The sequence below is a fragment of the Amblyomma mixtum genome, chromosome 1 (genome assembly GCF_055824585.1).
Source record: "Amblyomma mixtum isolate Tamu chromosome 1, ASM5582458v1, whole genome shotgun sequence".
NCBI lineage: Eukaryota > Metazoa > Arthropoda > Arachnida > Ixodida > Ixodidae > Amblyomma > Amblyomma mixtum.
In genome coordinates, this window is record NC_143012.1 from 243,617,263 (window position 1) to 243,631,604 (window position 14,342).

The 14,342-nt window shown below is 43.8% G+C and overlaps 1 protein-coding gene across 1 annotated transcript in view; it reads right to left on the minus strand.

The window, feature by feature from the left end:
• The window catches only part of LOC149371352 (uncharacterized), a 184,191-nt gene that overhangs the window by 36,223 nt on the left and 133,626 nt on the right, over window positions 1–14,342 (minus strand). The window contains exon 4 of the mRNA XM_089579904.1: window positions 5,070–5,316. Within this exon, the coding sequence (XP_089436030.1) occupies window positions 5,070–5,316 (247 nt within the window). The remainder of the gene's footprint in view (window positions 1–5,069; window positions 5,317–14,342) is intronic.

The following is a 14,342-nucleotide window of genomic DNA, read 5'->3' on the forward strand; positions in this document are numbered from 1 at the left end:
GCTTGTGAAACAGAGATAGGCGAGCTTTTTTTCATCGTAGTGGTAGGGGATCTAATTCGGCACGATTTTTTAAAGATGTAACACTGGTGTACGGGTAATAGTCCGAAAAAATGAAGCGAACAGCACGGGTTTGCAGGGATTCAATGTTACGTTGTTACGTGTGATGTAATTCTATCTCAGGTCCCAGATTGCATGTGCAGTTGTAGTAAACATCGCATTTGAAATAACATGCTGATTTTTAGTAAGCGGCGATCGATTTCACGACGGTAGGCAGTGCCCAGAAAAATCCGAAATGCACAAGCATAGGCTGGCAATGTGTTTCTGGGGTCACGTTTTATAGCCTAGTAGCGCCTTTTGGAGGTATTCACCCGCCTGCTGATCATATCCAAGAAATGAGAAACGTACAGGGGCGATGGAAAGAAACGCGAACAGAGCGGAGCCTAGGCGCTGCGCTGTTGGCATTTATTTTGGTCACATTCTTACTTCAGTGGTAGCATAAAAACTCTAGAGTAGTCGGTGATGAATTCTACAACGACTCTTACAGCTTTTCTTACCAAAAGCAATCCGGATAGCGGAATGAGCAGGCGTCGCGCTGTTTTCGTTTCTTTCCATCGCGATAGTACCTTGTACGATTCACCAGCTATAGTAATGACCGCACTGGGAAACCCTTAAGGTAGCAATTACTCATTGGGAGCAATTACTCATTGATATCCGGCCAGGCGCAGCCCTACGTCCAGAAAGAAAAGCTATAGAGCTTTTTGAGGATGTTCATAGTTGAAGGAAAATTCGTCCTTGTCCGGGATTCAAGCCCCGGACCATCGGATTTCACGAGCAGTGACTCTACCAACTAAGCTGATCGGGGCGGCAAGTTTACTGTAGGGTGAGAGCAAACTGATTAATAATTGCCAAGTGGGAACAGCGTTTGTGAAATGTTTAAGAGAATCATCCAGGGTGGATTCTAATCCATCTTCTCTTCTTCACCATGAGGGACCCGCCGCGGTGGCCCGGTGGTTATGGCGCTCGGGTGCTGGCCCGAAAGACGCGGGTTCGATCCCGGCCGCGGAGGTCGAATTTCGATGGAAGCGAAATTCTATAGGCCCGTGTACTGTGATATGTCTGGCACGCTAAAGTACCCAAGGTGGTCGAGATTCTGGAGTCCTTCACTACGGCGTCCCTCATAGCCTGTGTAATTTTTCACGCTAAACCCTTTATAAGCTATAAACCAAACCTCATCCGAGTGCATTTTGTGGTGCCTTTGTTGTATCGAAAAAAACATCGTCTGTAACCATGCAACGAGGTACAAGAAGCGTACGCCGTTCTTGTACGTTTGTCGTGGGTGGGGGATTCTTGCACTATTTGAGGTATATTAACGGATATTTAGTTCTCCTGGGGTGTCAAACATGAGTAAGTTTCATCGCTGCTTGCAATGCCCCAGAATAATATCCGTTTCTGTTTGCCCCCTGATATCATGGTAAGTTGGAAGGGGACTTATCGCTAGTTTCTCTTTTCTTTTGGTCATGTTGTTCTCTTACATAGTAGTGTGAATATGAGTGACTACATAATGATGCCGATGTTCTTACATGATATGAACTGGTGCTGTTTTTGTACCCGAAATAATGGGGAAATGCCGCTCTTTATGAGCCGGGGTAGCAGGGATAATATTTCATCATGATTCGTCCAGAACTTTTACGTCATCTAGAATTCCAGAATTTTTACATCAATTTTACCTCACAGCGTGGTTGCTGTGTCCACCGAGATGTGAGACAATTAGTGCTCATTTACAGTCCTTAAATGTTAAGTTTCAAAATAACAATTTTCAATGTTAATAGTGAGGCAAATGTAAACAATTGTAAGGCATATAAGGGAAACACTGAAAGCAATGGTTCATTCTTCCGATAGGTAGCGAAATCTCTCTTTTAAAATTTGTCCACCGCTCACACCGAGTAGGTAATACTGCCAAGAAAAGCAGTGGTGCATGATTTGACGACAGCAAAACCGGTAATAGCAAAAAACCACAAGATTCCCAAGGAGAGATCGGCGGATGGATTAATTGTTATAGTGAAACTTTACGATGCATGAAAAAATTGCTCTCCTAAACTATTTCAGTTAAAAAATACCCTTGCCCAGAATTTCAGGGCGTACATATAGCTGTTATACCGTATTGTGCGTTTTTATCGTAAAGATTTTCAAAATTTTTCTTACCTCAACCGCTGGCTCGTTTGCGGTGAAACTGCGCACAGAGCTTGCGTATTATGGTAACTTTTGTATCGTAGCAAGTTTTACAACGGTACTTACTTAGTTAAGCCGCGCATGATGCAAACGCGTAATCGTCTGCGTCGAGATCGGCGTACCGAAACCCAAAACACCGAATTTTTGCTGAAGGTCGGCGGTAGCCCCATCTGTCTTCTGCAGTGGAAAGCGTCACAAGGCGCCAAGGAGAGCGTTGCAAGAACTGAAGCGCTTCGAACATTTTCGGCCAACTGAGCGGAAAAAATGCCAGAAATAACTATTTTAACGAGGCTGTGCCGTTAAAAGAATATTGTTTGACGTCTTTGTTTCGTCCAATGACTTTATTCAATTCAGCTTATATCGTCTGCTTTCGTAGCTCGTCGGAGGACGACGTCGCGAAGTCCTGAGCTGTGTTTTTCTTGTTTAATTTCGTTGTGGAAAACAGATGGCGCTACTGCCGCCCTTCAGCAAAAACTCAGTGTTTTGGGTTTCGGTACTCCGATCTCGACGCAGACGATTATGCTTTTGCATCATGCATGGCTTAACTAAGTAAGTACAGTTGTAAAACTTGCTACGATACAAAAGTTACCATAATACGCAAGCTCTGTGTGCAGTTTCACCGCAAACGAGCCAGCGGTTGAGGTAAGAAAAATTTCGCAAGTCTTTACGATAAAAACGCACAATACGGTACTTTTTTCCTTCATTGATCATATTTTTTGTACTCTTTTGCGCACTGTTCCGAATTTTTTAATGCGCTGTGGCTTTACAAATCTACTTAATAACGCTTCCTTACTGCTTCGACCAAGTTCCTTTTTTATCTTAATTGGAATTGCCTCTATCCCTGCCGGTGTACAATTAAGAGTGTTTGCTTCTGCTTTTTTTCAGTTCAGGTTATTTAGATCAAACCTCCTTTCTGTTATGATGCCCTCTGCTTTTTCTAGAAACGGAGGGACTACACTACCACGACTATTAAATTACGCAGCCATAATTGATGTCACGTATTGCGTCGTCAATTTATAAACAGTTTCCACCAGATTCTTGAATTGGTTCCTTGCATTAAGACTTGCTGCCCAGAAAGCTTATGTGGCACCAAAATTTTCTTGCCCGCTTTTTGCTGTATCGATAACTTCAGCCATCAAGTGATCACTGGACAGCTTGGCTTTACAGTATTTTACAGTAGCTTCTTTTGTTGATATGGTTGCCCATCTGATACTGTTTTTTTCTTGAAAAAGCTACACCTTTCTTTGACTTTCTGGGCTCTCTCGAAACCATCCAAACTTTTCGTTATCCTCCCTAATTTTTTTTATCCTCTTATAAAGCGCGGGCTGGTTGCATGTGTCACGTGCATTAAAATGATAAAATTGCACTAAGAATGGCTCTAGCAATTGAATGATATCACTTTCAGGCCACTGCGGCTACGGGTTTTGTGGAAAGAGAACTCAGTTGTACTAATTACTTCTTAAAAGGGCCTGAAATGTGACACACAACCTTACTTCAGACGTCTTGAGGTTTAAGACGATTTGCATGAGAATCGAAAATTGCTGCAAGAAGTATTACGAGGCAGTTTGCTCGCCAAGAGGGCGCGGCTGCCAAATAATTCTTAAAATTTTTTTTCCATGGGAAACTAAGCCCCGCCTAACTTTACTCCCGCGATAAACAAAACGCCGAGGGCTATTAGTGAAAGGTAAAATACGCTGAATAGGTTGTTCGATATCTATACAGCACGAAAAAGTGTGGTACATAGGGGAAGCGTTTTTGTTTGCAGGCGTTTGAAGCAATTGGGACAAATGTGCTCTACTGACCCACAAGGCGGTTAATCCTTACCACCAGGTCCCACGAGCCTCGTGGCCTCTTTTGTCCTTTCCAAATGTTTGTGATTTTTACTTATATGACTTCCGTTTTAATAACCCGTTCTAGTTCAGTATAATTCCATTTTTTAAAAAGCCACTTTCTGTTTCTTTCTGATTGCATGTTCTTGGCGTTTAAATTTTTGTTATCCTACTGAGCCTTTCCACGGTTCTCTTCAGTACCGCTTTCGCTGATAATGCTGGCTGAAATTTTGCATTAGCCTTTCGACCATCGTATCATGCGGACTAGTATCAGCGTACCTCGGCAATAGCAAGAAAAAATACTGCTAATCCTTCAGTGGTGTATATTTTCAAATTTTGTTATTAGTGACATAACACGGAATTACTTACGAGGGGCGCCTTAAAGAATGGCCGGCAGCAGGCTGTTTCCACTTTGCTATGGCTTCTAAATAAAATTTCATTAGAAAGCAAATGGTTGTCGAGAATTCTGCAGCCGCAAAGATTGGAAATGCTGCGCTGTTAGAAAGTCGTTCGAGTCTAGAGAAAAAATAATCAAATGTTTATTGGATGGGTAGTCGTAGGGGCTGGCAAATCAAGACAGAAAGCGGCGTCTAATAAAACATCACGGAGAAGATGGAGATTCTGTCCAGCAGAAGTGACCATGTCATTGTCGTTAGTCTGAAAGCTATCGCTGTAATAAGAATGAAAGGCGTATGAAGAAAGCACAGTGGATCGTACGCTGAAACTTCGAGAAATTGTAAGTGTATTTCCGCAAATGCCAGGTCATAGCAACGGATAATTCACGGTGTTTTCAAAACAGAGCGTTTTCTTTTCGCAGGTGGTTTTGTGGTCCTGCGTGGAAGAACAAACTTTCCCACCTTGAAGTCTTTTGCTTGCTCCATAAGAGGCAAAGGCGGTTTTCTTCATCAAATTATGGGAAATAACCTGGCTGGTCTATCGTTGCCTGGATCAGGTGAACCAGTTTTGCTTGTGGCGCAAACGCAGGCGGTGGTAAGCATTATGTTTTCCCACCTCAATTCCGTGTTAGGGTCGTGGTCACGGAAGGCCACACGAATAAGTCTCTGCACCTCCGTGCACCTGTAGTCTCCTTTGGAGCTACAGAGGCTGCCGGGACAGTTGCACTTCACCTCGGGCAACTCGGTGGGGATTCGCAAGAGTTTGTGGTTGGGAACACGAGTAAAAGGGCATGTCGAACGGTGCTCGATATCTGCGGCGTCTGGATCCGGCGAACAACTGTCGTCGCCCAGGGTCCGGCTGACTGAGACCAAGAGGACAAAGAAGGAGACTATGATTCCACGCCAAACCATGTTCAGTCGATGTTTTCCAGTCGCGGAGGTTGCTGGTATTATTTATATCCCCGCAGAGGGCGCAACAACGTGATGTTGGTGCAAGTGCTCAGAAGTTGCAATCCAGTGCTTCAGTTTGTAGTTCTTGGCACCAGCCTATTTTTCAGCCTTGGCTTCAGGCCTTTTTTAGGTGCGCATTTTTTTTCTCTCCCCTGAAAAGGCAATAGAAAATGTTGAGGCGTCACATAGGTTCTGCTGCAGTCTAGCCTCAGCTGTGTCAAACATTACTTTATGCAAGACAGGTACGGTGTTTACGCAGGTATAAGTGGACCCGTTTGTTCAAAATTGCTCTTTACAAACTAGGGACTGACAAGTGCGCAAAACATGGCCAGGGCCTGACGCGAACCTGAAGACAAGCCGAAAACGGTAGCAAATAGCAACACCGTTGATTCTTCTACGCAAAAACCTGTCTTTCGGTTGACTTGGACCCTTCACACGTACCGCAGTTGCTCACAGTTACTGCAGTTAAGATTCACGCGCACTCTCTTTTTCGAAGCAGTCCTGCAAAGAAAAAAAATGGCTGAGGCTGAACTTGGTTAAGCCTGGAGAATGCGAAGCATCATCGTGTCGCGTAATTTGGAGGCGCACAACCACAGCGACGGCGCGAGGTGGGCCCCCGTTTCTCCACTGTCGTGACATCATCGTGTCACGTGGTGTGACGTCATGTATCACGTGATTTGGAGGTGCACAACCACAGCGACGGCGCGAGGTGGACCCCCGTTTCTGCACTGTCGTGACGTCATCGTGTCACGTGGTGTGACGTCATGTATCACGTGATTTGGAGGCGCACAACCACAGCGACGGCGCGAGGTGGGCCCCCGTTTCTCTACTGTCGTGACGTCATCGTGTCACGTGTTGTGACGTCTTGTATCACGTGATTTGGAGGCGCATAACCACGGTGAAGGGCTGAAGTGGTAGCTAAAGTAGTATGCTTCGCATAATAATAAATAACGCCGATGCAAAGGCAAGCATAGAGTCTAACTGCATTCTTACCACGCCGACCCCATGCCCAAAGGCACCGTCGTAAAACTGAACTGCCAAAAGCACAAGCCTCGCGAATTTTGGCGACCGGTCTCGGCGGCGTTTAAGCCAGGTGTGGCAGAGGTGCCAAAACTTGCCCGGAGTTAGCACACACGCACGATTCAGAAGCACCGAATAGTGCGCCAAGTTAGTAGCTACAGCGAAATGTCGCGTGCTCCGTGTCAGCGTGAATGATTACACGCCTTGTATTTCGTAAATATAGGAATTATATACACGCCTGATGACCATATCAAGGAGGAGAGAAAAGCACAGGGGCGATGGAAAGAAACGCGAACAGAGAAGCGCCTAGGCGCTCCGCTGTACGCATTTTTTTTATCACACTTGAACTTCAGTGGTAGCGAAACGATGCTAGAGCAGTCCATGATGCATTCTAGGACGACTCTTTTCATTCCGCCCAGATAGAACACGATCAAAAGAAATTTGAATAGCGGAGCGCATAAGTGTCGCGTTGTTCGTGTTTCTTTCCTTCCCGATAGTACCATGTACAATTCAAGTATCAGTACCGACCACCTTAAAAAACCCTTTTATAATAAGCGAGCAATAACTCATTGACATCCACCCCAGAACAGCCATACGGCTACAAAGGAAAGCTATACAGCTTTCTCAGAAACTTCGTAGTTAAAAAAAATTCTTCCTCGTAACGGAGCTCAAACCCGAGACCACGGGTTAACCGGAGCAGTCGCTCTACTAACTGAGCTAACCGGGGCGGCAAGGTTATGGTAAGGCGAGAGCGAATTCATCAATAGTTCGAAGTTGGAACAGTGTTGGTGAAATATTTGGGAGAATCCCACAAGGGGGAGTCTATTGCACCTTCTCTTCTTTATTTTGCGGTACCCGTTGCGGTAGTCCAGTGGTTGTGGCGCTCGGCTGCTGGTCCGAAGAATGCGGGTTGGGTCCCGGCCGCGGTGGCCGAACTTCTTCGATCAATTTGATATTTTAGGGCCCGTGTCAGTGCAAGTTAAAGAACCCCAGGTGGTGCAAATTTCCGGAGCCCTTCACTACGGCGTCCCTCATAGCCTGAGTCGCTTTGGGACGTCAAACCGTCGTAAGCCGTAAATCATACACCATAATGACTTTGGCGGATTCCCCTAAACAATTGACCAACGCTGTTCCCACTTCGTATTATTCATCAGTTTGCTCTCGCCCTACCATAAGCTTCTTGAAGGTGTGAGTGTTCGTCCCTTTTTCGTATTTTGATAGTGCCCACCAATACCTTCAAGAATGTATCTCCAACTAGCTTCAGTAGTAGCTCTTTTGACCATAAGCTTGCCGCCCCGGTTAGCTCATTTGGTAGAGCGACTGCTCCGGTGAGTTGGTGGTACCGGTCTCAAACCCGGGACCAGGAAAAATTTTACTTTATTATTATTTTATTTATTTTCATCAACGATGGGGGAGGCGAAGAAAAAAGCTGCGGCAGCAGTTTGACAAGTTCTCGTCCCCTACAAAGCAGCAGCAATACACATCACACAACCCGAGGCACATTCATTTGAAAAATAGCGTGTAGAAAAAGGAAATTGAATGGAATGCACAGCTCTTAGAATAAAGAATTATACGCAGAAGAATTCAGAAAAAAGTAGAATATAAAAAGAAAATCGAATGCACAGCTTGTACAAAACAAAACTGTACACACAAGAACGAACTCATTACTATAAAGGTATACACACTGAACTCATTTCCTACCTTGAAAAGAAAAAAAGTGTTTAAGGCGAAGGTAAATAGGCTTTTTAGTATTAGACAAAGAAGCATTCACGGGTGCAAATGCACTGCAATGAACAAAATGCAAGGCAACAGGAGCACACAGGGTTAATACAGCTAACGAAGGCGGCATTGGTAGGTAGTGCAGATATAACACAGTATTCACAAAAGTATGTATTCCTGAAAAATGAATTAGGCATAGTTTTTAGTGTTTCCGCCAAAGTACTTCCAACACAAAAAGCTAGCGAAAAACAGTGCACTAGAGGAACAAAATATTCAATTTCATTGGGTTAAGACTAAGGACACTAATGTTACCCTTTAGGTATGTATTAGGTATATCAGGAATTCGATATTGTAATGTCTTGAATCCATAGTTAGTCTGGAAGGAATGCACGTTTTAGGAATTGTGACTGCGTGTTGGGTAACGAGATGCATCTTTTGTGGGTAAAGTGGCTAACCTTGTTAAAATATTGCATTTAGCTTTCTTTTCTCTGACTAGCCCAAGGCAAACACGATAATTGTACGTAGACACGGGATGCCTTCACCTCGTCAGTAGCGACATACGGACTTCACTCCATCCCACTCAAATCGCAAGTCCGTTGAAATTTTTTATGGGTATTCGTTTTCGCTGATGTTGTCCACTCGATCACTGGCTATGATTTCCTCTGGTACTTTGACATAGGCATTAGACGTCGGCGTCATCGCCTGAAAGACGACTTCACGCGTCCATCAATCTCTGTAGGCTTGTCCGACCCTTTTCCCACCAGCATCCGCGCGCAGATCCTTTCGTCTTCGTACGAGACTATCATGGAGGACTTTCTGGAGTTAACCAGGACATGCAACCTCACCCAGCCGCCTAAGCATACGGTGCCACACCACATCGTCTCTCGTGGCCGACCAGGAGCAATTCGACACCGCCGCCTGTTTGGCGAACGCCAGACGTGCTCTGTTTCACTCGCGTGAACGTAGCTTCTTTGCCTATTCTCGTGCCGAAACCTTGTCTCTGGAAGTATTTAAATAGTCAATGTGGATCTGCCTAATATAAAAAGCGGTTCCTAGAAGGGAAGTACCAGCTACTAGTTGTCGCAAATTACATGGGTACCGCAGCCTACGGTTGCTCCGATATCTCTGAATCCCGCCGAGAAGCAATTTTATCTTATTCCGCTGAACTGTGCAGGAATTTATTAACTATGTGTTTGCTGAAACTTTAATGAATCGATGAAGCAAGAAAAGCTGTTATATCCCGAAAGAATATTGTTTTCTGCTGCTACGAGAGTATTATCCTGTTCTTATTATTACTTATAAAATGAAAAGCTTGGAAGGCGAAATTCCAGAGGCCCGTGTGCTGTGCGATGTCAGTGCACGTTAAAGAACCCCAGGTGATCGAAATTTCCGGAGCCCTTCACTACGGCGTCCCTCATAGCCTCAGTTGCTTCGGGACGTTAAACCCCAATAAACAAAACTGAAAAGCTTGTTACCTTGACTGCTCTATTGAAGCACCTGGAATCAAGTGGCATATCTTATGTCAATCACAATTTGACCTATTTTTAAATTATAATGCGCTTAGCTGTTGCATTGAAGACTGATATCATGCAGGTTTGTTATATTTTTCATGTTCCAGAGTCGCAAGATGACGAAATTAGTAGTAAAAATTTCGTAATAAAGCGGCTCTCATGGCACCTTGCCAAATCACTAAAACACTAAGTGCCACAAAAACTAGCGGCATCCAGCCGGTAGTCTCATTGTGAAAAAAGGAATCGTCGCGCTCCCGACACGTCATGTGTTTTTGATCATGGTCACTGATCAGCGAACTTCATCAGCTATGATTACTGACCAGACGGCATGCCGTTAAACCATCGATCACACATTCCTCACACAATCGAAAAATCAGAACACTGGAAGTAAGAAAAAAAATAAGGGTGACGTGATGCCCTCTAAGACACATGAAAAACCGGGTGTGGACATTATGTCATCGAGGAGCGAATTCCATTCTTCTGTTGTTCGCTGCAGGAATGAAAACAAATACATTTATGTGACTTTGATATGGCCTGACTTTTTTTTGTACTGTCTTGCCTCTTGGACTCATCATGATGCTGTCTTTAGTACACGTTCCAGCTGATTCCTCTGTGACCATTGATAACATTATGTTAAACTTTTAACCTGGATATCACTCAGCGTGCGTATGGTAACTTCCACCCTAGACTTTTCCTGATTTGCGAACCTCAAATGCAGTAGTTGTAGGCGCCTGTAACGATTCTTGCAGCCTTTATTTGAACGCGCTCTAGCCCATCTTCAAGAGCATTTCTGGACGGTTCCAGGCTGCGCACGCCTATTGTAACACTTGCATGATATTAGTACGTCACAAAGTTTCCTTCAAAGCTTAATGTGCCGACTTGAAGTTTCTCGGCAAAAGGTGTAAAAGGTGACATGCTTTCATCATCATCATCATCAGCCTGACTACACCCACTGCAGGGCAAAGGCCTCTCCCATGTCTCTCCAATTAACCCTGTTCTTTGTCAGTTGCCGCCACTGTATCCCCGCAAACTTCTTAATCTCATCCGCCCACCTAACTTTCTGCCGTCCCCTGCTACGTTTGCTTTCTCTTGGAATCCACTCCGTTACCCTTAAGGACCAGCGGTTATCTTGCCTTCGCATTACATGCCCTGCCCAAGCCCATTTCTTCCTCTTGATTTCAACTAAGATGTCATTAACCCGCGTTTGTTCCCTCACCCACTCCGCCCTCTTCCGATCTCTTAACGTTACTACTATAATTTTCTTTTCCATAGTTCGCTGCGTTGTTCTTAACTTAAGCTGAACCCTCTTTGTTAGCCTCCACGTTTCTGCCCCATAGGTGAGTACCGGTAGGATACAGCTGTTGTATACTTTTCTCTTCAGGGATATTGGTAAGCTACCATTCATGATCTGAGAGAACCTGCCATATGCGCTCCACCCCATTCCTTTTCTTCTAGTTATTTCCCTCTCATGATCCAGATCTGTGGTCACTACCTGCCCTAAGTAGAGATATTCTCTTACTACTTACATGCTTTAGCGCTCGTTAACTCATTGCGGGGTCCCCAGTCCAATGTCGCAGTGAATTTAACGCCCAGATATTTGGCCACATCAACTTGCAGCTCTAGACCATTATTTATGAAGTATGAAGTAGATTAGATACCTTTTTCTTCTTGTTCGTAAATTGCATTTGATGACATTTCATTATGTTCAAATTCATTTTCTATTTGACACCTCAGCATCTAGCTGCAACATACTCATGTCTTCGAAACATGACACGGGGTTATATACAACGCAGTCGTCCGCGTATAACCTCACAGTCGAAGCAGTGCCTTCAGTTAAATCACATATATAACTGAGGAACAAGAACAGCTCAATGACCGATCCTTGGAGTACTCATGACAAAACATGAACCGTTCGAGACTTTCCATCATTCAGAATCGCTTTTTGCTGAAATTTGTAGAGACATTCTTTGAGCCAACCATAAAGTTAATCGAAAAAAAAACGAGAAATGGTAGTTTGTACAAAAGAAATTTGCGTTGGACGACATTAAAAGCCTTTAGGAAGTCAATGAACACACCATCAATCTGCGCTCTATTGTTAACGGAGTGCGCAACGTCGTGAATGAATTCGGTAAGTTGATTGGTACAGGATAACCCCCAAGTGAGATCCATGCTTGGTTGGAATGAAAAAAATATTTTCATAAAGATGCTTAAGTAGAGAAGAATAAATAACATGTCCGAGTGTTCTACAACAAAGAGATGTCAACGAAACCGGTCTATAATTTCTGACCAGATGATGACGGCCGGTTTTAAAAACATGAATTCCATTCAGAAATTTCCAGTACTACGTAACTTTTGAGATTTTAGTGACTTGTTAAATAATTCATTTAAAATACGTTCAATACAGCGGAAACAGCGCTTGAGGGTGTTATTTGATATCCCATCTGGACCGTGAGCAGAATGCGGATTATGGTTGTGCAAGAGCGTCTATACTTTAACTTGATTTAATATGATGTTATGAATTTGAGGTAACATTTCCTGTATTTCAGGCATCACTTGACGACGACAAGGTGGGAAAACAAAGTGGAAATATATTTCGAAGCAATCACCATTTCCGATGTCATCTGTTAACATATCACGTTAGTGCAGGAGAGGCCGAACGCCAACGCTATATTTTTTGTTACTTTTCACAAATCGTCATAGTTCCTTTGGATCAGATCGTGCTTTGTCAGCTAGTGATGAAAAGCATGTTCGTTTCGCTGTCTTTAATTCCGGCCCCAGGTTTTTAGTAGGGTTCTAAGTGCTGACACGGCGTTTTCTTGAATGCCTTGTGTACCCCTGCCTTCTTTCTTATTGATAAACGCAGTAATTTATTAATCTCATGTCTATCCTTTCTACGTCTGGATGATATCACCCTCGAGGAAATATATTTATCTACTAAGGATAGAAATTTGTCTCGCCGCATTTTTCACAAGTTTTCTACAGTGCGTTGATTATTGTATTCTAGGAAAACTGGCAGGAACAAATCTAACTGTTCTTTATGGCCGTATAGTTTCCTTGTTCATAAATAAACATCTCTCTCGGACAATTTTTGCTAATCTGCACTTTCTTCATACTACAGTTGCATTTACAACCTCACGATCATGCCACAATACCAGATGACTGACAGCCATAACATTCTTCGCAGCTTGAAGCAAAGAATAGCCTCGAGTAGAAAACCTTTTAAAATTTTCGCATTCAAGTATAGGACTGATCAAAGCTATATCTGTGAATCCGTTACACGTATATAGAAACCATTACATGGTATTTTAAAACGGCACTCTCTATTTCCTCTCGCATCAGATGATTTATATTCACGCCTTATTAGAAGATTCGGAAGAGGTCCGATGTATTATACAAAAGATGGCATGGAAAAATGGAACTCGCTTAGCAAAACCGCTTTATGCAGCTGCTTAACCATAGCAGTTAATCTCTCAGCGTTGCTTTTCTTCATCAGAAAAAAACAAGCGCGAGTCGGAAAACGTACAGCACAGAAACGTCAGCAACTGCACTCTAATAGAATGTTCCGTACCTCCCTTAATGTCCGCGATACCCTGACTTAGCTGGAATACACCACACGAGCATGTTTATTTTCTTATTTTTAAAAAGTAGTGATGACAAAGTTAGCATATGAATATCAACGCATCTAGTCTCTTGAACCGGCAGACATTGGTAGCAAGATATTTACGCTAACGTTTTTAAACAAACATGCCATCTGACATTATGTTACGCTTAAATTCTGAACTGAGCCGCCGCGGTGGCTCAGTGGCTATGGTGCTCGGCTGCTGGCCCGAAAGACGCGGGTTCGATCCCGGCCGCGGCGGCTGGATTTCTTTGGAGGAGGAATTCGAGGCCCGTGTACTGTGCGATGTCAGTGCACGTTAAAGAACCCCAGGTGGTCGAAATTTCCGGAGCCCTCCACTACGGCGTCTCTCATAGCCTTAGTCGCTTTGGGACGTTAAACCCCATAAACAAACAAACAAATTCTGAACTAAGATGTGCCATCTTCTTTCCAGGAAATTTTTCGGCCTTTAATCATATATTCATTCCACTCTTCCTTTGCAGTTCATCTAATCTGCAAGAACCAAACCTTTGAGCTCAGTACTGAAAGCGTGTTGCCAGAATAAATTGCTTTGATTAGCAAGGACGCAGCATCATTCTGTTCTTAGCTTCTACCTAGCACCTAAGCCGCTACAGGGAGACCTGAGGTGATGACAGGTCCGTAATTTTTCATCTAGAAGTTCACTAATACTAGGACATTCAGGGAAATTACTCCGCTCCACCTGCCGCTCCACCTACCACTCATTCCGCTTCACCTGCCCTAAAAGAGTACAGAAAATTTAATCAGTTGACTGATTCCGACAAGTAAATCACGTGCATACTAACCGCCTGATTAAAGTTTTCAAGCAAGAGGCAGACGCCGGGGCATTTACCGAGTATTGAGTCGATGTGGCAAGGAAGGTTGATATCGTGTTTGACGTTGGCGCTTCCTTGAGCGGCAAAATATACGCTGTGTTGCGTTAGTTCTGAGCTTGGAAATCATTGGGAGGTATTATAATGCGCACAAAGTTTTCACAATTTAGTATTTGCATTTTGAGAAGTCGGCTATGACTTAGAATTGTATGCACCCTTAAGCATCGTGTTCCTGAACA